We start from the raw sequence: 27,826 nt of genomic DNA on the forward strand, positions 1-27,826 counted from the left end.
TGACCCTCTTAAAGGCCTTTTTATTAAATTATGTCATTTTTGTCTTTGAAAGATAATTAAATACAATTTTTGGCTTAAGATGATATTGAGATTTGAGCAAAGGAAGTAAAAAAAAACAATAATCTAAACCGTTTTTGGACCATTAAAAAAAATGAAGGACTTGTATGTCCTGTATGGCTTTGAGGTACAGTCACTCCACGCCACTTCACTCTATTGCAGATTTTAATTTTTTCAGAATATTCCACAATTTTCTTTCTCTAAATTAAGCATTAAAAAGCTAAATGAACCACAAATATCAATATTACGGTAATGTTAACCACGAGATGAGACCAAATCTGTCATGACTAGGATTTTTGTGTGGTTTGTTTTCCCATGGTGCAAATCGACTGGCTTGAAGGTAATGACATCTTTTATTATTACCTCAAAAAAAGGAACAAACGAAAAACTTGCACAATGGCAGAACTATAGACAACACAAACAAAAACACTTACTGTGACGTGAAAAGCATGAATCTATGGCAAGAAGTGAGCAATCAGGTATCAAGGGTGTGTAGAGGGCCCTGTTGCCAGCCTGACTGCCTGGCAACTACAGGCTTAAATGGGGCTGTGGTGATTAACAGATGCATGAGTCCAAGTGAATCAGGTGCATGATATAACAGGTAAAAACTAATGAGTTGTCATGGTGACAAAAACAAACAAGAGTGCACAATAAGTCCAAAACCAAACAGAACGTGACCACAAAACATGACAAAATCAATTGAAGCATTCTGTTCAGTATCCTAGCAACTGATTGGCTCAACCTCAAGCAGCATGTCTTGAGTGCTCTAATACTGTTTTAAAACTGTAATTCAAAGGTAGTAAAAATGTTTAATAAACAGATATTCAAATTATTTTCAATAAGTTGTACTTTGTGGAATATTATTTCCCATGATCGACCCTTTTAGGAAAAATCATGTAAAATCAAAACAATAATTACCGTATGTCCAAAATACAGCAAACCTTACGATCAGCCTTTGACCCCTGAGGGTTGAATAAAGTTTTTGTTGTTGTCATGTTTTGTTTAGTTAGGTTATGTTAGTTTTGGACTCCCTTAGTTCCTGTTTTGTGCACTTTGGGTGTTTGTTTTGGTTTCCATGGGTACATCTCTACGCTGCTGATCCGCTTGAGATGGTTTCCTGTGGACGGGACTCTCGTTGCTGTCTTGGATCCGCTTGAACTGAACTCTCGCGGCTGTGTTGGAACCACTATGGATTGAACTTTCACAGTATCATGTTAGACCCGCTCGACATCCATTGCTTTCGGTCCCCTAGAGGGGGGGGGGGGGTTGCCCACATCTGAGGTCCTCTCCAAGGTTTCTCATAGTCAGCATTGTCACTGGCGTCCCACTGGATGTGAATTCTCCCTGCCCACTGGGTGTGAGTTTTCCTTGCCCTTTTGTGGGTTCTTCCGAGGATGTTGTAGTCGTAATGATTTGTGCAGTCCTTTGAGACATTTGTGATTTGGGGCTATATAAATAAACATTGATTGATTGATTGATACTAATTAGTTTCACCTGCCTCTGATTAGTGCTCTGCATGTTCACCTGCTGTTGAGCACTAAACAGAGAGCTATTGGTTCACGTTGCTCACCACAGTTGGTGTGGCTTCATTGTTTGCGGTATGCAACTATCACGTTGGTTTATTCCTGTTCTTGATTCCTGTTCTGATTCCTCTGCTAAGTTGTTGCCTTAGCTTCCTTTTTTTTGTCTGTATTTTTGGTAGTTGGTTGATTTATGTTAGATAAATCATCTCCTACCTCACGCTGTCGTCCGGAGCTGTCCGTTCTGCATCCCGGGAGAACAAACCCCGATCCAACCTCGCGCCACATGTGACAGATGTTTGAAAAAAAATGCTCGTTGTGGTTTGTGCGTGATTGTAGATGTTTGAAAATGTACCAGATCTGCAAATTTCCTTATTTTAAATTTTCAGAGCATTGTGGTTTGAGTCCTTTTTCCATCAAACGTTACAGAATTTGGTTAATTGGACTTTTTGCCACACAAGTGAGAAATGCTATACATTCATATCATTTCTAAGACAAAAGAGATACAAATAAAAACCTAATGTTCTTTCTTCTGTCTACACTGGCACGTGTCTTGGTGAGAAGCGCGCTAATGAGACGAGCATGACAGAATAATATCCGACCTCTATGACGTTTAACATCTGCTGCCTGCTAAAAATAATGAAACGTGGGGAAGAAGGTCGAGAGAATGCAATTAACTGCCATCATCATTCTTATGTGCTGCTGTACTGCTAGTTTTTTAACTCTTTTTTTTTTTTTTCCCAGCACTTTCACTAATTCAGCAAGCTTTGTATGAAGTATACGAGGAAATAAACATGCAGCGTGGGATTTTGCCGTTTGCCTGCTCTTTCTGTATATTTCACACCTCACTTTGAAGTTAATTCGAGGAGATGGGGAACGCTCCATCTGTGTGCCTGGAAGCTTCCCAGGTGGTCTTCCTATAGTCGATCTTACAGCAGTACACAAAGCTGGAGGGAACTTGAGTATGTGTGTAATAATATGCAAATTATTAGCATTAGCACCATACAAAGACCTTTGATTGCAAATATGTTTTTTTTCGCAGTCGCTATTGAAAAGAAACATTTGACTGCGGCGTGATTCATTTCACGGAAATTAAGATACGACGTTGACACAATATTAACAATGAGACATGTGAGCGTTGAACCCCGGGATTGAAGTCGAAGTTCAGAACCGTTTTTTTTTTTTTTCCACTGCTGCCATTGCAATGGACGTGGTGCATCAAACAAGTATCATGTTCATATAAAGTGAACATGGTTGCACACCTGACTTAGTGACTGGTTGCTGACACAGCTGGCTGTCTTCTCGCGTGCACGTGGTGGAAGAGCTAATAAATGCCTCCGGAAATGAGTTTTAAATTAATTAATAAGGCTGTGTGACTAATCCGCCTCGTTCTGCCATTGTTTTCGAGGTTTTGTATGATTCCGCTGATGATCAATCAATCAATCAATCAATGTTTACTTATATAGCCCTAAATCACTAATGTCTCAAAGGGCTGCACAAACCACCACGACATCCTCGGTAGGCCCACATAAGGGCAAGGAAAACTCACACCCAGTGGGACGTCGGTGACAATGATGACTATGAGAACCTTGGAGAGGAGGAAAGCAATGGATGTCGAGCGGGTCTAACATGATACTGTGAAAGTTCAATCCACAATGGATCCAACACAGTCACGAGAGTCCAGTCCAAAGCGGATCCAACACAGCAGCGAGAGTCCCGTTCACAGCGGAGCCAGCAGGAAACCATCCCAAGCGGAGGCGGATCAGCATCGCAGAGATGTCCCCAGCCGATACACAGGCAAGCAGTACATGGCCACCGGATCGGACCGGACCCCCTCCACAAGGGAGAGTGGGACATAGAAGAAAAAGAAAAGAAACGGCAGATCAACTGGTCTAAAAAGGGAGTCTATTTAAAGGCTAGAGTATACAAATGAGTTTTAAGGTGAGACTTAAATGCTTCTACTGAGGTGGCATCTCGAACTGTTACCGGGAGGGCATTCCAGAGTACTGGAGCCCGAACGGAAAACGCTCTATAGCCCGCAGACTTTTTTTGGGCTTTGGGAATCACTAACAAGCCGGAGTCCTTTGAACGCAGATTTCTTGCCGGGACATATGGTACAATACAATCGGCAAGATAGGATGGAGCTAGACCGTGTAGTATTTTATACGTAAGTAGTAAAACCTTAAAGTCACATCTTAAGTGCACAGGAAGCCAGTGCAGGTGAGCCAGTATAGGTATATATGTATGTATATATGTATATAAAGGTATATACAGTATAGGTATATATGTATGTATATATGTATATAAAGGTATATACAGTACAGGCGTAATGTGATCAAACTTTATTGTTCTTGTCAAAAGTCTAACAGCCGCATTTTGTACCAACTGTAATCTTTTAATGCTAGACATGGGGAGACCCGAAAATAATACGTTACAGTAGTCGAGGCGAGACGTAACAAACGCATGGATAATGATCTCAGCTTCTTTAGTGGACAGAATGGAGCGAATTTTAGCGATATTACGGAGATGAAAGAAGGCCGTTTTAGTAACGCTTTTAATGTGTGCCTCAAAGGAGAGAGTTGGGTCGAAGATAATACCCAGATTCTCAGATTCTTTACCGTGATGTCGTGCAATCATCGGTGGAAAATGAATACTTGTCCTCTTCCATCACATTTGTGTAGTTTTTGTCTCCTGATTGCCTGAACACTGAAAACCTTGACCGAAAATAGCACAATAGCTTATGTTTCTTGGTATGAAAAAAACAGTGTTGCGATCCGTTGTCCGGATCTTTACATATTCTTGTTTATTGTTCCTTTTTGGTATCACTCTGTTGTTTGGTGTCCTTATTTCCTGTTTAGTCTGTTTCTTGTAATCACCTCCCTTATTTAAGCTCGCCCCTTTCCGTCGTTCAACCTGGGTTCCTAATTTGCTTGTATGCAACGAGTGACGACTGCTATTGTTCATTATTACTCGCTAGCTTTCATGCTACGTTTATTGCTTATTCTTAGCTCTCACGCTAAATGTTTTGTTTTCCCTTTTTATGCCTTCGTGCCAAGTTTAGTTTTTCTGTTTGTATTCCTAGCTTTCATGCTAGCGTCATTTGTTTACCTTTTTCTATTAGCACTAGTGTTTTTGTTCTAGCCTGTTTTACTACTTTAATAAATCCTTTATTTCTTACCTTTTGCTGTGTTCTTGTCGACGCATCCTTGGAAGAACGTACCCGGCATCGCTATGCCAACCAGACGTTGCATACTGTACACAAACCGCAGTGGAACCTCGATGAACTAGACCTCATTTGTACAAACGTTTCAGTTTACAAACCACAGGCCGAAAAATACGCATTGGTGTACAAACCTTGACTCAGTGTTCGAATATTTCATCCACCTATTGTTTTGTGCCCGGCAGCACATCCAATGTGAGTGGGAAAGATCGATCCCTGGTGCTCATTCAGTCAGAAGCAGGGCTGTCATTAGTTACTGTGCTAAATGCTACTTTGAGGTTCTTTTTCAAATATTTTTGGCCTTTTTCCAGCATTTTTCTATTTTTTCTAGCTCAATATGAGTCCAAAGAAAGCCATTGACATGATGTGTGCGTTGAAACATTCAGGAAGTATCCAAAGTGTTGATTCATCCCCCTCCCTTACCATGAATTGATTAACGTGAACTCCGACTTAAACAAGTTGAAAAACGTATTCAGGTGTTACCATTTAGTAGTCAATTGTACGGAATATGTACTGTATTGTGCAATCTACTAATAAAAGGTTCAATCAATCAATCAATCAATCAATCAATCCCTTTCTCCCTCTCGATCCATGTAAAGAGTAACCGACAAATTGAAGTGGATTAATTTTTTTATTCCTAATCACTGTTGCCAACTGAATGGGAAAGTTGAGGGGTTTTGTGAGTTGAAACTGTTAGTGCACCACAGGGCTAGTGACAGTGTGTTCGTGTGTGTGTGTGTGTGTGTGTGTGTGTGTGTGTGTGTGTGTGTGTGTGTGTGTGCATGGTGGCTGCATATAAGGTAGAAAGTTAGCAAGTTGGTAGAGCGGCCATGTCAGAGACCTGAGGGTTTCTGGTTCAATCCCCACCTTCTACCATCCTAGTCACGTCCATTGTGTCCTTGAGCACGACACTTCACCCTTGCTCCTGATGGGTCCTGGTTAACGCCTTGCATGGCAGCTCCCTCCATCAGTGTGTGAATGTGTGGGTGAATGTGGAAATAGTGTCAATAGCACTTTGAGTTCTTTAAGAAAAAAGGTAAAAAAAAGTGCTATACAAGTGTAACCCATTTAACCCATTTACCATGCCAGCAATCTGAGGGTTGTAGGTTCGATCGCTACTTCTGCCATCTTAGTCACAGCTGTTGTGTCCTCCGGCAAGGCGCTTCACATAATTGCTCCCAGGGACACCCGCACTGGTTTAAAAAAAAAAAAAAGCATTAATTAGATAATTGGTTTCACTATGTCAGGGGTCGGCAACCCAAAATGTTGAAAGAGCCATATTGGACCAAAAAATTAAAAGCCATATTACATACAGATAGTGTGTCATGAGATAAATTGAATAATGAGGACTTAAAGAAAACTAAATGAGCTCAAATGTACCTACAAATGAGGCATAATGATGCAATATGTACATACAGATAGCCTAAATAGCATGCTAGCATCGATTAGCTTACAACCATGCAGTGACCAAACATGTCTGATTAGCACTCCACACAAGTCATAATATCAACAAAACTCTCCTTTGTGCACTCATGCACAACGTTAAAAGTTTGGTGGACAAAATGAGACAGAAAAAGAAGTGGCATAAAACATGTCTTCGAAAGTTGGAGAAAGTTATACATGTAAACAAACTACGGTGAGTTCAAGGACCGGCAAAATTATAGGGCCAAGATGGCGCTTGCCAAATACACTAATGTGTGAAGCATGTTTAATATAAACTGTGCTTTATAACAATTAGAGAGGTTTGTGTCATGTTTGTCGTCCTACAGAAACCATATTAAAACAAAATATATGTTTGTTTGCCCTCATCTTTTTCCCATTTTTCATATATTTTTAAAAAAGCTCCAGAGAGCCACTAGGGCGGCGCTAAAGAGGCGCGGGTTGCTGTTCCCCGCACTATGTAAAGCGCTTTGAGTCAAACATATATATATATATATATATATATATATATATATATATATATATATATATATATATATATATATATATATATATATATAGACTGTATTTTTCGGACTATAAGTCGCAGTCTTCTCCACAGTCCAGCGGGGGGGGTTAGACCCCGCCAAACTAAAAAAAAAAATATGTATATATATACATATATATATATATATATATATATATATATATATATATATCCATCCATCCATCCATTTTCTACCGCTTATTCCCTTTTATATATATATATATATTTATTTATTTATTTTTTTTAGTGTTTGGCCAAGTCTCACCCCGGCCAAACTACAAAAAAAACGTGACTTATAGTCCGACAAATAAAGTAAATAGCTTTTTTTTTATTATTAAATAGAAAGTTGATACTTTTGTTATGTTTGTTTGATACACAGTACTGTATAGTGTTTTAAATTGTGTTCAAGTGTACAAACCTTTACCTAAATGTCTACTTTTGTCGAGGCTGGGACCCATTACTCATGTTGTCATCGTTTTTTATGGAAAAACTTGCTTCGATATACAAACTTTTCTACTTGCAAGCCCCGTTCAGGAACGGATTGACTTTGTAAATCGAGGTTCCACTGTATATATTGTTGCTATAGCAACAGAACACTGCTCACAGGGGCTTGAGGTTCCTCGCCATACGATGCATGCTCGCCCGGAAGATTGTTGTCTATGTCACGGATCGTGCTTTAAAATGTCCTGTGACTTCCAAAATGCCACGCTCGAGAACATAAAAACCAAATCGGCTCCTAATAAAACCGTCTCAAGAGGCTTTAACGTTACAGGCAGCAGATTGTCATCAGCTTCCATCTGCTGGCTGCCATAGCAACCATGAACGATAATGTAGGAATGACAGCTCACCATCACACTTGGATGGCGAACAGTAGCTGCTGCCTCTCTGAATATATTTCCTTTTGTTTGAGATATGTTGCACTATAATATATATTTTTTTATGAGTGTCACCTTTTAGGGGTAAGTTAAGGCTACTTGTATTAACTGATGTGGTTTTTCCTAACCAATTCTCTGTGTGTGTGTCTCAGTGCCAACAGTATGCCTAAACAAGTGGAGGTGAGGATGCACGAGAGTCACCTGGAGCCCATCGAGGCTCGGCCTCAGTCCAAATGTGCCAGACTGTGTTCCAAGATGTTCAAGAACCTTCTGCTCACTCTCACCGTCCTTGGTCAGTACCCTTTTTTTTTTTTTCTTCCAGTTTTGCATCTTTTCCTCCATTCTTTTTGTTTGCTAAAGACCTCCCTGTTCAGCTTGTAAATAATAGGTGCAGCCATCTGCACAGTTTGGACATACCAGACAGTGAAATGTCCTGACCTTCCTCCCCTCCTCGCCACCTGTTGTAATTAGAAGCGCTCGGCAGCACCCATCCAGTCACACAAACAATCTCTGGCGGTGCATAAGAATGACTGTGAATACAACAAGTTCGCGGCATAACAGAGGGATGTTTTCTCGACGGGGAGAAAAGAACGTTTGACCTGCAGCCCCATTTGCATCGCAGTGTCTGGCGCCTCCGTCTCCATACATGCAAACATGGGTTGAAATAACCCGAGCGCATATAACATGCAGGGTCCGTACGGGTGCTTAAAAACCTTGAAAATGCTTGGATTTTAAAGTCCTACTGAAAGCCACTACTAGCGACCACGCAGTCTGATAGTTTATATATCAATGATGAAAATCTGCGTTCAAAAGACTCCGGCTTATTAGTGATTCCTAGAGCTCAAAAAAAGTCTGCGGGCTATAGAGCGTTTTCCGTTCGGGCTCCAGTACTCTGGAATGCCCTCCCGGTAACAGTTCGAGATGCCACCTCAGTAGAAGCATTTAAGTCTCATCTTAAAACTCATCTGTATACTCTAGCCTTTAAATAGACCTCCTTTTTAGACCAGTTGATCTGCCGCTTCTTTTCTTTCTCCTATGTCCCCCCCTCCCTTGTGGAGGGGGTCCGGTCCGATGACCATGGATGAAGTACTGACTGTCCAGAGTCGTGACCCAGGATGGGCCGCTCGCCTGTGTATCGGTTGGGGACATCTCTACGCTGCTGATCCGCTTGAGATGGTTTCCTGTGGACGGGACTCTCGCTGCTGTCTTGGATCCGCTTGAACTGAACTCTCGCGGCTGTGTTGGAGCCACTATGGATTGAACTTTCACAGTATCATGTTAGACCCGCTCGACATCCATTGCTTTCGGTCCCCTAGAGGGGGGGGGGGGGGGGGTTGCCCACATCTGAGGTCCTCTCCAAGGTTTCTCATAGTCAGCATTGTCACTGGCGTCCCACTGGATGTGAATTCTCCCTGCCCACTGGGTGTGAGTTTTCCTTGCCCTTTTGTGGGTTCTTCCGAGGATGTTGTAGTCGTAATGATTTGTGCAGTCCTTTGAGACATTTGTGATTTGGGGCTATATAAATAAACATTGATTGATTGATGAAATATTAACATTGCAACACATGCCAATACGGCCGGTTTAGTTTACTAAATTACAATTTTAAATTTCCCGCGGAGTTTTCTTGTTGAAAACGTCGCGTGCTTGTGACGTTATTGGTTGGAGGGGACGTATTAGCCCAGCTCCACTTACGGCAAAAAGTTGTCTCTTTTCATCGCATAATTACACAGTAATTTGGACATCCCTGTTGCTGAATATTTAGCAATTTGTTCAATTAATAATGGAGACTATAAATAAGAATGCTGTTAGCGGTGGATTGCAGCTGCCTTTAGCACCGAGACACAGCCGGTGTTTCTTTGTTTTTGTTGTGAAGTTTTAACACAGAGCGGTCAAGCGAACATGTTTCTCTATGTCAATACATAAGTTTTTGGATGGGAAAATTGTCGGCTCTTACCGGAGACATCAGTGGATTATGGGACCTTCTCCTGTAGCTGTCAAAAAGCAGCTGTGATCTTGGCTCCTCATTGGCTTTCTCTGACACACTGGTGTTGACCGCAGCCATCCGACTTTCAGGTATGACTTTACTCATCTAATCTCACTATAATATTATCAACACAGGAAGCAGATAAGGCATTTTCCAGAATTATCCTAGTAAATGTGTCTAATTACGTCTGAAACGCTACCACTGCTGCCGCCCGGAGCCGTCGCTTTTTCCTTTTTCTGTTTTTTTTTTTTTTTTTAGTGCCTCACTAAATTTCCTCATCCACGAATCTTTCATCCTTGCTCAAATTAATGGGGAAATTGTCGCTTTCTCGGTCCGAATAGTTCTTGCTGCTGGAGGCTATGGTTATAAACAATATGAGGATGTGAGGAGCCCTCACTCCGGTGACGTCAAGCGCACATCATCTGTTACTTCCGGTAAAGGCAAGGCTTTTTTATTAGCTACCAAAAGTTGCAAACTTTATCATCAATGTTCTCTACTAAATCCTTTCAGCAAAAATATGGCAATATTGCGAAATGATCAAGTATGACACATAGAATGGACCTGCTATCCCCGTTTAAATAAGGAAATCTCATTTCAGTAGGCTTTTAATGTTGTGTTTTCAAGGTTTGAAAAATGCTTGAATTTTGGGTGAAGTGCTTGTAAATGCAGTCCGACTCAATAGGCTAATTATAAAATGGAAAAAAAATAAAATAAGTTTCCTTAAAAACGAAAGCTACATGCTTGATCCGTCGACTTTGCACGAGCCCTTACATTAGGTTGTTGTCATATTAGAACTGTATATACGGTTCTGTGTCGCCACCAAGAGGACAGTGTTGCATCGGTCCATCATGTTGTAGGTTGTTGTTTTAATGAACATTGGGTGGAAAATGACAAATACAAACTTTGGATAAAACGTGGACCAAATCCACTCATAGCATGCTGCAAAGTATGCATAAAGGAAGTCCAGCTTTGTGCAACGGGAGAGTCGGCTCTCTCGAGTAATATGAAATGTAAGCCACAGAGATTACTAGCTCTAAAATTTGTGTGTTCTAACATGTTGGCACATGCTAGACCTAAACTGTGAGATCAGCGCTAGATTACAAGTTAATTACGGACAGTTATTAAGAGCTATGAAAGAAAAAAAGCGAGTGTTTGTTATTGATAAATTATAATGTTTGGATCTTCCCTCAACTGAAAATCGATGCGTTATCATAGCAACAGTTATAAGGCTAGATGTGCTTAGTGACAGGTGACTGAGGTGTTGTGAAACAAAGAAAAAATATTTTCCTTTAGTTTATTATCCTATATTAATGTGGATCAGTTTTGTTAATAAATGAGTGAAATTGACATTTTGAGGGTGGGTATATTCATGTCACATTATGCAGTTTACAAGCACATATACAGTGTGAATCAATCCATGTTGTTCAATGTCATTGAGTGCGGTAAGTAAGAAAACGAACAGGAAATTTGAAAAACAACACAAATGGAGACACGTTTGCAAGCACCACTGATATTGAATAGTCTACAGAACCACTGCTTCATTTTCTATGCCCCATTCAGTTAATGATAACTGCTGGTTCAATGTTAGGCTTAGGTTTTAGCAGATTTTCCGTATTTTTCCTACAGACAGCATTTGGAGACCTCAAACAACAAGGCTATGGATTGGTTCAGTCTGGTTTTCGCCTTTTGAAAGGTACTGGAAAAACTGGAAAATTGATCTTGAAAGTCCTTAAAAAGTGCTTGAATTTGGAAAAGGAGTACAAACCCTTAACATGCGTATTCGTGCACTAGTTGGCATGTGTGAGCATGTGTACATCGCACCCTACTTGGAAGGCCTCTCACGAATCGAGAGAGCCAGCAGCATCATTGATCATCTGTCACCGGCCGCGAAAGGGCATGAATGGAAGAACTTGCAAACGGGCCATAGAGGGGAAAAAAAAACCTTGCATGTCAAGAATCCACAGGATGCTGCTGGAGGATGGATGGATCGGCATGCTTACAAAAAAATGGGGGCGGTGTTCATTCCAGTGCGCGTTATAAACAACCTCTTGGGTTGTGTGATCTCTGGCAGCCGAGGTTGAAGGGGAGGAAGTGCGGGGAGGAAGCTGGCGGAGATTGGCTGAAAGAAGCCAAACCATCTGAGCCAACAGGGTGGGGGAACAAATATCACTCTTTTTCGGTCAGAAAACAGGTAAAACGGGTAAAATGATGAGTATAACATAATGTACACTGCATCAAAGAGTTGTCGTCATAGAGGGGGGAAAGAGCTAAATGAACTACTTGCATAGACTTTTACTTGATAAGACATCTGAAATTAGGTTTGTATTTCTACAAACCCCGTTTCCATATGAGTTGGGAAATTGTGTTAGATGTAAATATAAACAGAATACAATGATTTGCAAATCATGTTCAAGCCATATTCAGTTGAATATGCTACAAAGACAACATATTTGATGTTCAAGCTGATAAACATTTTTTTTTGCAAATAATCATTAACTTTAGAATTTGATGCCAGCAATACGTGACAAAGAAGTTGGGAAAGGTGGCAATAAATACTAAAAAAGTTGAGGAATGCTCATCAAACACTTATTTGGAACACCCCACAGGTGTGCAGATTAATTGGCAACAGGTGGGTGCCATGATTGGGTATAAAAGCAGCTTCCATGAAATGCTCAGTAATTCACAAACAAGGATGGGCCGAGGGTCACCACTTTGTAAGCAAATTGTTGAACAGTTTTAGAACAACATTTCTCAACGAGCTATTTCAAGGAATTTAGGGATTTTACCATCTACGGCCCGTAATATCATCAAAAGATTTAGAGAATCTGGAGAAATCACTGCACGTAAATGATGATATTACAGACCTTTGACCCCTTAGGCGGTACTGCATCAAAAACCGACATCAGTGTGTAAAGGATATCACCACATGGCCTCAGGAACACTTCATAATACCCCTGTCAGTAACTACAGTTGGTCGCTACATCTCTAAGTGCAAGTTGAAACTCTACTATGCAAAGCTAAACCCATTTATCGACAACACCCAGAAACGCCGCCCGCTTCGCTGGGCCTGAGCTCATCTAAAATGGACTGATGCAAAGTGGAAAAGTGTCCTGTGGTCTGACGTGTCCACCTTTCCAATTATATTTGGAAACTGTGGATTTGGTGTCCTAAGGAACAAAGAGGAAAATAAACATCCGGATTATTATAGGCGCAAATTTCAAAACCCAGCATCTGCGATGGTATGGGGGTGTATTAGTGCCCAAGGCATGGGTAACTTATACATCTGCGAAGGCACCATTAATGCTGAAAGGCACATACAGGTTTTGGAGCAACTTATGTTGTCATCCAAGTAACGTTATCATGGACGCCCCTGCTTATTTCAGCAACACAATGCCAAGCCACGTGTTACAACAGCGTGGCTTTGTAGTAAAAAATTGCGGGTACTTTCCTGGCCTGCCTGCAGTCCAGACATGTCTCCCGTCGAAAATGTGTGGCGCATTATGAAGCGTAAAATACGACAGCGGAGACCCCGGACTGTTGAACGACTAAAGCTCTACATAAAACAAGAATGAGAAAGAATTCCACTTTCAAAGCTTCAACAATTAGTTTCCTCAGTTCCCAAACGTTTATTGAGTGTTGTTAAAAGAAAAGGTGATGTAACACAGTGGTGAACATGCCCTTTCCCAACTACTTCCCAACTATGTGTCGCAGCCATGAAATTCTAAGTTAATTATTATTTGCAAAAAAAAGATAAAGTTTATGAGTTTAAACATCAAATATCTGTCTTTGTTTTGCATCCAACCTAATATGAGTTGAAAATGATTTGCAAATCATTGTATTCGGTTTGTATTTACATCTAACACAATTTTCCAACTCATATGGAAAAGGAGTTTGTAGAAATTAGCAGGATTTTTAGTTAGAAATAAGTATTTTAATCTGAAAACAAGCATTATTTAACTTGCAATTGTTGAATTGCGCATCCTTGAAATGTTTCAGATTATTTAAACAAGATTTTCTATGTGGGGGCAGGGGGGGACCAAAATATTACCGTATTTTTCAGATTATAAGGCGCACTTAAAATCCTTTATTTTTCTCAGAACTCAACAGTGCGCCTAATGTAAAGAATACGTTTGGTTGAACTTACCCACCTCAAAGCTATTTTATGTGTTACATGGTGTAATGATAAATGTGACCAGTAGATGGCAGTCACACATAAGAGATACGTGTAGACTGCAATATGTCGCAAGTAAACAACACTAACATTTTTAATATTCCATTGAAAATATAGAACATTGCACAGGGTGCTCAAAATATATCAAAACTTTTTAATACAACTTTGGTAAGCTATGAAGATGCACTGCTTGAAGAATTGTACTGTGCTTTAACATAGGACTATTGTTATGGTGTGTGTATAAGGTAAAACATATTTTTGTTTGGAAATAATATCCAAAAGCAACTTTTCTTACCTTCTGGTACCTGCTGATCTGTATTTGAGATCTGGATAAATCCTGAAAAATTGTGCATGTCCGCACCGAAGGTTTAGTAAAGATGCTTCTTAATTTTTTTCTATCTTCTTGTTATGGAACATTAATCCTCCACCCACTGTTGCCATTTCTAACAAAAAATAGTGTAAAGTTCTTTCTTATATCTGTCAGTAAACTCGCCATGAAAGCGCAAAAACATACCGGTGTAACGACTTTACATTATTCACTCAAGGAACTTTAGTTATTAGAGTTTCCATCTTTTGACACATCTTCCACTCCCATCCTTGCACGCTACACCGCTTCAACAAAGAAGACGGTGAGAAGACGCTGCCGAAGGTGGGCCACGTAAGTAAGACCGCCCACAAAATGGCGAATCTGGAAGAGACTGTCAGAAAGCGGCTTGAAGATGATCTGTAAAACATAATCGATGAAAACATTTTGACCAAAGAACTACCATTACCTGTAATGTAGACCACAAGGAAGTGTTTACAATTTAGAAAAGAAAAAAAATAATATGACTCCTTTGATGCGCCTTATAATCCGGTGTGCCTAATATATGAAAACAGATCAAAAATAGATCATTTATCAGAAGCGCCTTAAAATCGGATGCGCCCTTTAGTCCAGAAAATGCATTATTTAATGTCTTCATATTTTTAAACTAGAATAGAAAAATATAATTATTCAAGCTAAAATTAAGATTAGTGAATGACTGAAAATAGGTAGGGCTTCACGGTGGCAGAGGGGTTAGTGCGTCTGCCTCACAATACGAAGTTCCTGAGTATTCCTGGGTTCAATCCCAGGCTCGGGATCTTTCTGTGTGGAGTTTGCATGTTCTCCCCGTGAATGCGTGGGTTCCCTCCGGGTACTCCGGCTTCCTCCCACTTCCAAAGACATGCACCTGGGGATAGGTTGATTGGCAACACTAAATTGGCCCTAGTGCGATCAGGTGGCGACTTGTCCAGGGTGTACCCTGCCTTCCGCCCGATTGTAGCTGAGATAGGCGCCAGCGCCCCCCGCGACCCCAAAAGGGAATAAGCGGTAGCAAATGGATGGATGGATGGATAAAAATAGGTAAATCACTTTTAAAATTAGGGAAATTTCTGGATAATAATTTAAAATCATGGCGAGTGGTAAATAATTTGCAGTGTATGATATTATGCACCAATATGTCTGTTTTCTTGCTTTTCAACCAGAGTTGGACTTACCATCGGCAATTTCCTGGGGCCCCAAAGCATCTCCTAAAAAATAAATGAAAAATAATATGTTTTTTTTTATTTTTTTGGTTTAATTTGTGCGTTTCAACATACAATAAAATGCTTAAAGAGGACCTATGATAACTTTTAAACCACTTCTTTCTGGTATAGACAGTACTAAACATGCCGGATATGCTTGGGTGTGAATCAATTCTGGGGGCGTTCCCAGATTGTAACAACATTTACAAGTCAGAAAAGACAAAATGTATCATAGGTCCACTTTAATCAACCATGACAGGTTTTTAACAGCTCCACTGTCACTATTCCACGCTAAGTACACAAGTGCAGACTTGATTCCTGAAGACAGACCAAAACACACCTGTTGGCAAAATATGGAGCTTTTTTATAAAGATGGAGCAAAGTTACCCAAGACAAGTGAAAAAGAGTAGACTGTGAGAAGAAAGCAAACAGCTTTTATTAAAACCACCCAAAGTGTCAACCTTTTTGTCAGTGACAGAATGTACAGTACATCTCCAAATGATTCACAGAGCGTCACTTTTTCCACATTTTGTTACAGTTTTATTCCAAAATCGAATGAATCAAATGTTGTCCTCAAAATTCTACACACAATACCTGTTAATGACAGTGTGAAAATATTTTTGTAATTTTGCTAATGTATTAAAAAAAACAGGGCTTCACGGTGGTAGAGGGGTTAGTGTGTCTGCCTCACAATACGAAGGTCCTGAGTATTCCTGGGTTCAATCCCAGGCTCGGGATCTTTCTGTGTGGAGTTTGCATGTTCTCCCCGTGACTCCGTGGGTTCCTTACGGGTACTCCGGCTTCCTCCCACCTCCAAAGACATGCAGCTGGGGATAGGTTGATTGGCAACACTAAATGGGCTCTAGTGTGTGAATGTGAGTGTGAATGTTGTCTGTCTATCTGTGTTGGCCCTGCGATGAGGTGGCGACTTGTCCAGGGTGTACGCCGCCTTCCGCCCGATTGTAGCTGAGATAGGCACCAGCGCCCCCCAAAGGGAATAAGCGGTAGAAAAAGGATGGATGGATGGTAATTATAAAAATATCTAAAAAAATACCACATGTACATAAGTATTCACAGCCTTTGCTCAATACTTTGTTGATGCACCTTTGCCAGCAATTACAACCTCGAGTCTTTTTGAGTACGATGCCACAACCTTGGCACACCCATCTTCGAGCAGTTTCGCCAATTTGTCTTTGCAACACCTCTCAAGCTCCATGGGGTTGGATCGGAAGCGTCAGTTTTCATCCAGGATGTCTCTGTGCATTACTGCATTCATAATTCCCTCTATCCTGACTTGTCTCTCACCCTCACAGCATGATGCTGCCAACATTATGCTTCACTGTTGGGATGGTATTGGTCTGATGAGCGGTGCCTGGTTTTCTCCAAACATGACACCTGGCCTTCACATCAAATAGTTCAATCTTTGTCTCATCAGACCAGAGAATTCTGTTTCTTTTGGTCTGAGAGTCTTTTAAGGTGCATTTTGGAAAACTTTTAACAAACAAAAGGCTTCCGCCTGGCTTCAGAGATGGTTGTACTTCTGGAAGTTTCTCCTCCGCAGAGGAATGCTGTAGCTCTGACAGAGTGACCATAGGGTTCTTGGTCACCTCCTTGACTAGACTAAGATGAATGCAGCGATGTACAGAGACATCCTGGTTTCCATCCAATCTGATGAAACTTGAAAGGTGTTGGAAAGCAGAATGGGCAAAACTGACCAAAGATAGGTGTGCAAAGACTTCAAGCTGTAGTTGCTGCCAAGGGTGCATCAACAAAGTATTGAACAAAACTGTGAATACTTATGCATGTGCTTATTAATTTTTCAAATACATTTGCAAAAAAAATATATAAAAAAATAATTCACAATGTAATTTTGGGATAATGTCTGTAGAATTTTGAGGCAAAAAAATATATCAAATTTTGGAATAAGAATGTAACATAACAAAATGTGGAAAAAATTAAGCATGATGAAAGAGCAGAATAATGCTTCTCATCACAAATATTTAAGTGCTGAATCACTCCAAATGCTAAACTATTGTAACCGTGTGTCTGCTTAGATGTAGTGTAAGCTCGACAGGTAAAGAAACTCAGGAAGGCAACAGTCTTGTTTCCTTCACACAAACTGAAGAGCTCTCTTTTTCCCACCAGTCACAGACTTTTGTCCTTCACAATCCTAGCGCGATTCGTCACATCCTGTCCAAACGCGCTGACAAAATAATGATCTTATTGAATGTTGATCAATGTTCCTAACTTGCAATCAATTACAGAAAAAAACCTTGCACTGATATTTACTGCCCAGCTCCACAAGTTTTGATGTGTAAATGACAATGTTGTTTTTCTTATGTGGAAAACCTCACTGACTAGGTTTGAGTAAATGACTAAATGCACCCCTGCTTCCATTTTCAGGGTTCGTACACGTTTTCCATGGCCAAATTCAAGCACTTTTTAAGGACTTTTAAAGATGAACTTTCCAGTTTTTCCAATACCCTTCAAAAGGCGAAGATCAGTGTGAATCAATACATAGCCTTGTTGTTTGAGGTCACCAAATGCTGTCTGTAGGAAAAATAGGTAACATCTGCTAAAACCTAAGCCTAACATAGAACCAGCAGTTATCATTAACTGAATGGGACATAAAAAATTGAAGCAATGTTTCTGTAGACCAGTGGTTCTTAACATTGTTGGAGGTACCGAACACCACCACTTTCATATTGGCATTCCCAGAGCCCCAGAGTTGGGTAGCAACGCGCTACATTTACTCCGTTACATTTACTTGAGTAACTTTTGGGATACATTGTACTTCTACGAGTAGTTTTTATGGAAAAAATACTTTTACTTTTACTTGAGTATATTTATAGAGAAGAAACGCGACTTTTACTCCGCTCCATTTATCTACATTCTACTCGCTACTTTTTTTTATCGATCTGTTAATGTTTGTTTTGGTTTATGACAGAACTTCAAAGTAGAATCTACGCATGCCTGGGTTTCACCAATCACATGCAGTCACTGGTGACGTTGGACCAATCAAACAGAGCCAGGCGGTCACATGACCCGACTTAAACAAGGTGAAAAACGTATTGGGGTGTTACCATTTAGTGGTCAATTGTGCGGAATATGTACTGTACTGTGCAATCTACTGATAAAAGTTTCAATCAATCAATCAAAAGTGTAAAGGAAAAAAGACACTTTTTATTCCGCCAAAAGCCTAAAGACTGATCACACAGTTCCTGTCTTCACAATAAAAGTGCCGCTCCATCGCGCCTGCGTTAACAAAATAAGAGTCTCCGAAAGCCAGCGCAAACGAGCTAGCAAGCTACGGAGTTTGCCGCCAATGTATTTCTTGTAAAGTGTATAAAAACGAATATGGAAGCTGGACAGATAAGATGCCAAAAACCAACGACTTTCATGTGGTATTAGACAGAAAAGAGGAACTTTTTTTCTCCTCCATTTGAAAACGTGGACGTCTGATTCCAATCAATGCAAGTCATCAGAATCAGGTAATACACCAACTTATATTCTTGTCTTCATGAAAGATAGGAATCTACATGTTAAACATGCATGTATATTCATTAAAACACCTTCAACATGTGAACAAAAACGGCAAAATAAATAAATATAAACTATATACCGTATATATATATATATATATATATATATATATATATATATATATATGATATATGTGTGTATGAATGATATGTGTGTATGTATATGTATATATGAGGTAGATCACCTCGACTAGGTCATTTATTAAGTCATTGATAAAAGTCGAAAAACTTATTGGGGTGTTACCATTTAGTGGTCAATTGTACGGAATATGTACTGTACTGTGCAATCTACTAATACAAGTTTTAATCAATCAATCAAATCAATGAATGCCTACTGAGGCTATGGTGCTGTTGAGTTATTGTGCCTCAATGTGCTATTTTTGGGCCATTTTTTTAATTTTATTTTAATGTACTATTATTTAATATATATTATCGTTTTAGTTACTTAAGAGATATTCCTGGCTCTGAATTTGCTCATTGCTATTTTTATGTTTTTGTGCATTATTTGTTGCCGTAATCATTAAACGAACAGGTTACTCATCAGTTACTCAGTACTTGAGTAGTTTTTTCACAACATACTTTTTACTTTTACTCAAGTAAATATTTGGGTGACTACTCCTTACTTTTACTTGAGTAATAAATCTGTAAAGTAACTGTACTCTTACTTGAGTACAATTTCTGGCTACTCTACCCACCTCTGCAGAGCCCTTCTTTAGTGAAAAAAAAAAAAAATTCAAATTCAAATTCAAGACCAAGTGATCTGTTTTTTTACTGGTGCACAAAATGAACTTTGCATTAACATTACTTTCTTCAAAGAACCAAAATTAATACAGTGCATGAACTCACAACAAACTACACCCCTGCAAATCAGATGGAAAATTAGAGGGAACATTGTATGGGGGTATCCATAATACGCCGATAGGGAAAAGTTTGTTTTTACACGATGAGTCGGGTGTATCTTGACCCCTGAGGCCGACTCAACGAACCCCTAGGGTTCGATCGAACCCAGGTTAAGAACCACTGCTGTAGACCAGCGGCCCGATTGGTACCGGGCCACAGAAGAATTTTTTATTCATTTTTATTTAAATAAATAAATAAATAAATAAATATATACATATATTTTTAATTAAATCAACATAAAAAACACAATAAACACTTACAATTAGTGCACCAACCACAAAAACCTCCCTTTTTCATGACAAAAACGTCCCTTTTTCATGACAAAGAAAAAAAAAAAAGGGTTTCCCCCCCCCACCGGGCCGCGGGACAAATTATTAAGCGTTGACCGGTCCGTGGCTACAAAAAGGTTGGGGACCACTGCTGTAGACTATTCAATGTCATTGGTGCTTGCAAACGTGTCTCCATTCGTGTTGTTTTTCAAATGTCTTGTTCTTTTTCTTACTTACAGCACTCAATGACATCGACCAGCCATGATTGATTCACACCGTATTTGTGCTTCTAAACTGCATAATGTGATATAAATATACGCACCTTCAAAATGTCAATTTCCACTCATTTACTAACAAAACTGTTCCACATTAATATAAGGAAAATAAATTGAAGGGAACTATTTAGTTTGTTTCACAACAACTCAGTCACCTGCCTTTAAGCATATCTAGCCTTATAACTGTGGCTACGATAACACATTAACAAAAATAAAAAAGGTAACTTTTTTCCTTTCACTGAGGTAGCCAGACAAGTTAAGTAGACAACTTATATAAAAGAGCAAGAAATGCATACAATTGTGTTGTGTAAAAACTACAAAATCATTCATATAAAACTGTCTGTAAGTTGTGAAAAAGGTTACAAATTATACATTACATGACCTTCATAGTACAAACATTTCCAATAATGTAACCATTTTTAATGCAAGTAACCAAAACAACAAAATGTAACCTGTTTGCTTTAACTGAGGTAGTCAGACAAGTCAAGTAGACAACCAAAATAATGGAGCAAAAAATACATCGAACCATGTTGGATTTCCTTTTTGCATACTTTGCAGCAGGCTACATGTGCATTTGGTGCATGTTTTATCCAAAGTTTGTATTTGTCATTTTCCATCCAATGTTCATTAAAACGACAACTTCCCGGCATGAAGGACCGATGCACCACTGTCCTTTTGGGGGCGACACAGAGTCGTATTTACGGCTCTGGCATGACAACAACCTAATGTAAGGGCTCGTGCAAAGCCAACATATCAGGTGTGTATCTTTCATTTTTAAGGAAGTTTATCTTATTTGTTCCCATTTTATAGTCAGCCTAATGAGTCGGACTGCTGAGAAATATGATGAAGATTTCCCAGCATTTACAAGCTTTTCACCTAAAATTCAAGCATTTTTTAAACCCTGAAAACACAACATTAAAATACAAGCATTTTCAACGTTCTTAAGCACCGTGCATTTTATACCCACAAAAAACAACTGATTTTAAATTCCACGTCCACACTGAAAACTGTCACGACTTGGACTATGGTGTGGTTTGTTTTCCCGTGGTGCAACGCGATTGGAACGGACATGGCGTGAAGGTAATGACATCTTTAATATTAACTCAAAAATATTACCAAAAAAAAGGGTATAAACAAAAGGCGCTCTCAGTGGAGGTTCAAAACTTGGCTATGAAAACTAAAACTCGCACAATGGGAGAACTATGAACATAAAACAAAACTTACAAACTATGGAATGAAAAACTTACTAGGATCGAGAAAGACCATGGATCATCGGCATGGATAACATGGGTGTGTAGGAGGGTGATGTCACCAGGCTGACTGCCTGGCAACTGCAGGCTTAAATAGTGCTGTGATTGTTGACAGGTGTGTGAGTCCAAACACATGAGTCAGCTGAATCTAATGGTTGTCATGGAAACTAAAACAAACCAGGGTGCGCAAAAACAGGAACTAATGGATTCAGAAACAAAACAGAACAAAACTATCCATCCATCCCTCCATCATCTTCCACTTATCCGAGGTCGGGTCGCGGGGGCAGCAGCCTAAGCAGGGAAGCCCAGACTTCCCTCTCTCCAGCTACTTCGTCTAGCTCTTCCCGGGGGATCCCGAGGCGTTCCCAGGCCAGCCGGGAGACATAGTCTTCCCAACGTGTCCTGGGTCTTCCCCGTGGCCTCCTACCAGCTGGACGTGCCCTAAACACCTCCCTAGGGAGGCGTTCGGGTGGCATCCTTACCAGATGCCCGAACCACCTCATCTGGCTCCTCTCGATGTGGAGGAGCAGCGGCTTTACTTTGAGTCCCTCCCGGATGGCAGAGCTTCTCACCCTATCTCTAAGGGAGAGACCCAAACTCATTTCGGCCGCTTGTACCCGTGATCTTATCCTTTCGGTCATGACCCAAAGCTCATGACCATAAGTGAGGATGGGAACGTAGATCGACCGGTAAATTGAGAGCTTTGCCTTCCGGCTCAGCTCCTTCTTCACCACAACGGATCGGTACAACGTCCGCATTACTGAAGACGCCGCACCGATCCGCCTGTCGATCTCACGATCCACTCTTCCCTCACTCGTGAACAAGACTCCTAGGTACTTGAACTCCTCCACTTGGGGCAGGGTCTCCTCCCCAACCCGGAGATGGCACTCCACCCTTTTCCGGGCGAGAACCATGGACTCGGACTTGGAGGTGCTGATTCTCATTCCGGTCGCTTCACACTCGGCTGCCAACCGATCCAGTGAGAGCTGAAGATCCCGGCCAGATGAAGCCATCAGGACCACATCATCTAATCCCGTGGCCACCAAACCGGATCCCCTCAACACCTTGACTGTGCCTAGAAATTCTGTCCATAAAAGTTATGAACAGAATGGGTGACAAAGGACAGCCTTGGCGGAGTCCAACCCTCACTGGAAATGTGTCCGACTTACTGCCGGCAATGCGGACCAAGCTCTGACACTGATCATACAGGGAGCGGACCGCCACAATAAGACAGTCCGATACCCCATACTCTCTGAGCACTCCCCACAGGACTTCCCGAGGTACACGGTCAAATGCCTTCTCCAAGAACAAAACTAAACAGAACATGATCACAAAGACATGACAGAAAACAATGTGTTGTTCTAACACTCCAGCTGCGGTTACCTCGTGTCCCATTATAAGTGGCAGTCAGCCAAAAACATTCTCCATCCCTCCCAGCGCTGGAAAAAACGCAAAAATGTCACTGGTTTAACTGCCGCCTGTCAACGCATTTCTTTGAGTCTCTATTGTGTGCACGTCGGTCCTTGTCACTGCTGGTATGACTTCATCATGTAACAATGCTTTTTGAAAGAAAACGGTTAGAATTACTTGAATTTTAATTGAATGGTAACTAAATTATAACTTATAATTAACCCCTTTTTTTTTTCTTGTAGTTTTTTTCAAAGCCATGCACTTAAACTCTCTTTGTACTCCAACTTCAGGTGTGATCTTGGGAGCGGTGGCAGGGATGTTGCTTCGTGTTGCCTCCCCAATTCACCCGGACATCGTCATGGTGATCGCCTTTCCTGGAGATATCCTCATGAGGATGTTGAAGATGTTGATTCTGCCTCTTATCATCTCCAGTTTAATCACAGGTACTTTCATACATTGTTTTTTTTAAATTCCCGTAACTACACAACTAGAACGCAATGCATGCAAACTCACAGGAAACTTACAGTAATTAGCAGGGGTGTGGGGAAAAAATCGATTCGAATTCTAATCGCGATTCTCACGTTGTGCGATTCAGAATCGATTCCCATTTTTTTTTAAATCCATTTATTTTTCATTTTTTATCCATCCAAAAAAACTATATACAGCAATACCATAACAATGCAATCCAATTCCAAAATCAAACCTGAACCAGCAACACTCAGAACTGCAATAAACAGAGCAATTGAGAGGAGACACAAACACAACACAGAACAAACCAAAAGTAATGAAACAAAAATTAATATTATCAACAACAGTATCAATATTAGTTATAATTTCAACATAGCAGTGATTAAAAATCCCTCATTGACATTATCATTAGACATTTATAAAAATAAAAATAAATAACAATAGTGTCACAGTGGCTTACACTTGCATGGCATCTCATAAGCTGGACAACACACTGTGTCCAATGTTTTCACAAAGATAAAATAAGTCAAATTTTTGGTTTGTTTAATAGTTAAAACAAATTTACATAATTGCAATTAGTTGATAAAACATTGGCCTTTACAATTATGACAGTATTTCCACATTTGCCCATTCACACACACATTCACACACTGATGGAGGGAGCTGCCGTGCAAGGCGCTCACCAGGACCCATCAGGAGCAAGGGTGAAGTGCTTTGCCCAAGGACACAAGGGATGTGACTAGGATGGTAGAAGGCGGGGATTGAACCAGTAACCCTCAGATTGCTGGCACAGCCACTCTACCAACTTCGCCACGCCGTCCCCCACTACTACCGGGTATACATAAATTCAAAAGGTGCCATACTTTTGTTACCATGTGACGACGTCACGTCCGGCTGAATGAATAGAGAATCCTTTTGAATCGGGAAAACATCGTTTTTGAATCCAGAATCGTGTTGAATTGAAAAGATGTATCGTGACCAAAGTTATTAGGTACATCAATCAACCAATTAATCAATCAATGTTTATTTATATAGCCCTAAATCACAAGTGTCTCAAAGACATCTGGACATGGTACACAGGAAAGTGTTGCCTATTTAGGCGTTACTTTTAAACAGGAGCCTAATGGGAAATCCTGCTCTTTTTTCATTATTATTAGTAATAATGTGCGTGCATGTATTGGATTTGGTGCAAAATGTGTCCATGATGACTATGTATATACCAGGGGTGTCAAACACATTTTAGATGGGGGGGTCACATGGAGAAAAATCTACTCCCAAAAGGTAAAATCACGGCACGATAACTTAAAAATAAAGACAACTTCAGATTGTTTTCTTTGTTTAAAAATAGAACAAGCACATTTTGAGAATATACAAATCATAATGTTGTTGTTATTTTTTTCACACTTACGTGTTCCGATTAATAATTTATTTTTCAGTTTTTATACTTTGTGAATAAATGATGTGATAATGTTCAACAGTCAACTCATTTGTGTTACTTTTCACTCAGGCAAAAAAAAAAAAAAAATGTTAACACTTTAGTGCAGGGAACATGTATTCACCATTAATTAGTTGCTTATTAACATGCACATCAGGGGCGGTATAGCTCGGTTGGTAGAGCAGCTGTGCCAGCAACTTGAGGGTTGCAGGTTCGATTCCCGCTTCCGCCATCCTAGTCACTGCCGTTGTGTCCTTGGGCAAGACACTTTACCCACCTGCTCCCAGTGCCACCCACACTGGTCTAAATGTAACTTAGATATTGGGTTTCACTATGTAAAGCGCTTTGAGTCACTAGAGAAAAGCGCTATATAAATATAATTCACTTCACATTAGTAACATATTGGCTCTTAATCAGTCATTATTAAGTACTTATTAATGCTTTATTTTGCATACAATCAGTAAGCCATTAACTAAGAGTCTTCCCTCAATTGCCTCAGAATTATTGTTTATTAGTACTATGTGAGGAAGTTGTTGTATATTATTCTCCCTTTAATGCCACTTAATGAATATGGTGTGTTCTTACATTACAAAACACAAAACTATGAGAACCCTAACCCAAACCCCTAAGTCTTTGTTACTTAGAATATATCCCCCTAGTGTCCAAATAACTCTAAATTAAGTATGTGTTACTTATAACATGTTCCCCATACTAAAGTGTTATCAAAAAAGTGTATCAAAATCAAATTTCAGGATGTTATAAATGTAGTTTGATCATTTTTTTTTGATCAACTGTGTTGGAAACCGCATATTGAATATATAAAAGGAAAAATATCCAAATCTATTGCTATTCTTTATAAAGTAAGACACATGCTGAATAAGACATGCCTGCATATGTTGTATTATTCTTTTATTTTTCCATATTTAACGTATTGTGTTGAAATTTGGGGAAATGTTTATAAAACAAACATAGACCCAATAATAAAACTTCAAAAAGGGTCATTAGAATAATACACAAAACCTGCTACTATGAACATACCAATCCATTATTTATGAGTTCAAATGTATGAAAATTTTCAGACATTGTGTTTTTAAAAACAATGGAAATTATGTTTCGAGTAAAAAACAACTACAGGCTATTTCATTTAAGAAGAGAAAACTATAATTTACGGGGGATATCGATTTTTGAAATAGGTAAAGCGAGAACAAATATAAAATACAAATGTATTACAGTTTTAGGAGTTAAATGGTGGAACAAGCTCAGTGATGAGCTGAAGACATGCACTTCTTTGGTAAGGTTTAAGAAAACATTGAAAGGTGAAATAATTGAAAATTATAAAATATAGTCACAATTACTTTCATCCCATTGATTTTTGATGTATCTATTTTTTTTATGTTGATGTTCCAGGCAATCTAATTTTCTGTGAAGGTATAGGATAGGCAAATATAAGCTTTGGCTTCAGCCTATTCCTTTTTTGGTCATTCTTTTTCTTTTCTTTCGTGTGTAAATGTGCATTATTGTATACATATAACATGTACTGTAAAACTGATCACACACAATGGTTGATTGATTTGATTTGATTGATTATATGACCGAAATAAACTTATTTCATTCATTCATTCATTTTCCTTGACTGATGTACAAACGTCATGTGGTTTATTTTGTACATATGTAGCATCATCTACAAAGATACAAAGAATTGCTATTGCGACATCTAGTGGACACATTTAGAACAGCTATTTCTTTCATTCAAAAATGCCAGGTTCATTTTTTTTCTTGGCGCGATAAAACCTGTTGGCTTGCCCGATCCGGCCCTTGGGCCTAACGTTTGACAGCCCTGATACATACCGTCAAGTGTTGGGCTGTCGTGTCAGCTGTCATATCCTCCTGAGAACCAGCATCCTCTGAAGTGGACATTTTGTTTTTTTCACAGATTTTGGGAAAAAAAAGTAGCCTTGTTAGCAAAACACAGTTGCCACTCTGCAGAGCATGCTGTTTCTCAGGAGGATAAACTCTGTATCTGTAGATAGTGATGGATAATGAAGCCGCAGTGAGCGTGTGACACACTCACTAGCTGTATTGACACTGCGCTGATACTGTGTTGGTGTTTCATAATGGTCTTATGCCGTCTGATGGATTCAAACAGTCCCTACATTTTAATTAATTTATTTATTTATTTGGATTAGGAAAATGCGTATTCATCATAATAGAGCAACAATTTAAATATGCCAGAGTTAGCACAATAGCTAATTTTCATCTGTTGTCCTCAGGCAGGTTAGTACAGTAAATATTCAGCAGGTCATAATATAAAATAACACATAACTCACAAAACATTACACATTACAAGCATACCATAAACACAAACCATGGACAAAAAAAGTTATAAAATAAAATAAGACAAACAAAAAAAACCAAACATTTGACCTGTATTTATTTTTAAACAAATAATGATGCACAGGAAGGAAAATGTAATAGTGAACAGGAAACATATTTACTTTATTTGGCGCTATAAGAGCAATATGATCACACACTTTGTGGTTTTCTTTTTTCTTACATTCCATTTATTGAATTTTATTATTTCAGTTTTTTTGTTTTGGTTTCATTTACATCGCTGGTAGTGACAAAAACGATGGAATGTGGTTCGCCACTCCTCCGACTTCATTTAGTTTAAGCTGTCGCTGGTGAGCGAAACCAAAACGGGAAACAAAAAAAACTTCTCTGCCTTGGCTTCCTGTTAGTTTTAAAATTGATTTTAACATTTTTCGGCATGTTTTTAAAGCTTTGAATGGACCAAAGTACATCATGGGCCTCATCCAAGTTTATGATCCAACTCGCTCTAAACGTTGGAACGTTCTGCCCACTCATGTTAGAATGGCGTCCACTGTTGAATGTTTTAAGTCCAGTTTTAAATCCACTTTTATTCTCTGGCTTTTAAATTG

At 39.6% G+C, this 27,826-nt stretch overlaps 1 protein-coding gene across 5 annotated transcripts in view; it reads left to right on the forward strand.

Moving 5' to 3' along the window:
* The window catches only part of LOC133563482 (excitatory amino acid transporter 2-like), a 108,513-nt gene that overhangs the window by 52,087 nt on the left and 28,600 nt on the right, over positions 1-27,826 (forward strand). For 3 of the 5 annotated variants that reach the window (XM_061917637.1, XM_061917638.1, XM_061917636.1), the window contains exons 2-3: positions 7,791-7,930; positions 23,275-23,427. In XM_061917637.1, the coding sequence (XP_061773621.1) occupies positions 7,801-7,930; positions 23,275-23,427 (283 nt within the window). In that variant the 5' untranslated portion in view covers positions 7,791-7,800. Of the gene's footprint in view, positions 1-7,749; positions 7,931-23,274; positions 23,428-27,826 lie in introns of those variants that run through there. The other 2 variants (XM_061917635.1, XM_061917639.1) reach the window with 1 other exon arrangement.

Source organism: Nerophis ophidion, linkage group LG12, assembly GCF_033978795.1.
Source record: "Nerophis ophidion isolate RoL-2023_Sa linkage group LG12, RoL_Noph_v1.0, whole genome shotgun sequence".
NCBI classification, from domain to species: Eukaryota; Metazoa; Chordata; class Actinopteri; order Syngnathiformes; family Syngnathidae; genus Nerophis; species Nerophis ophidion.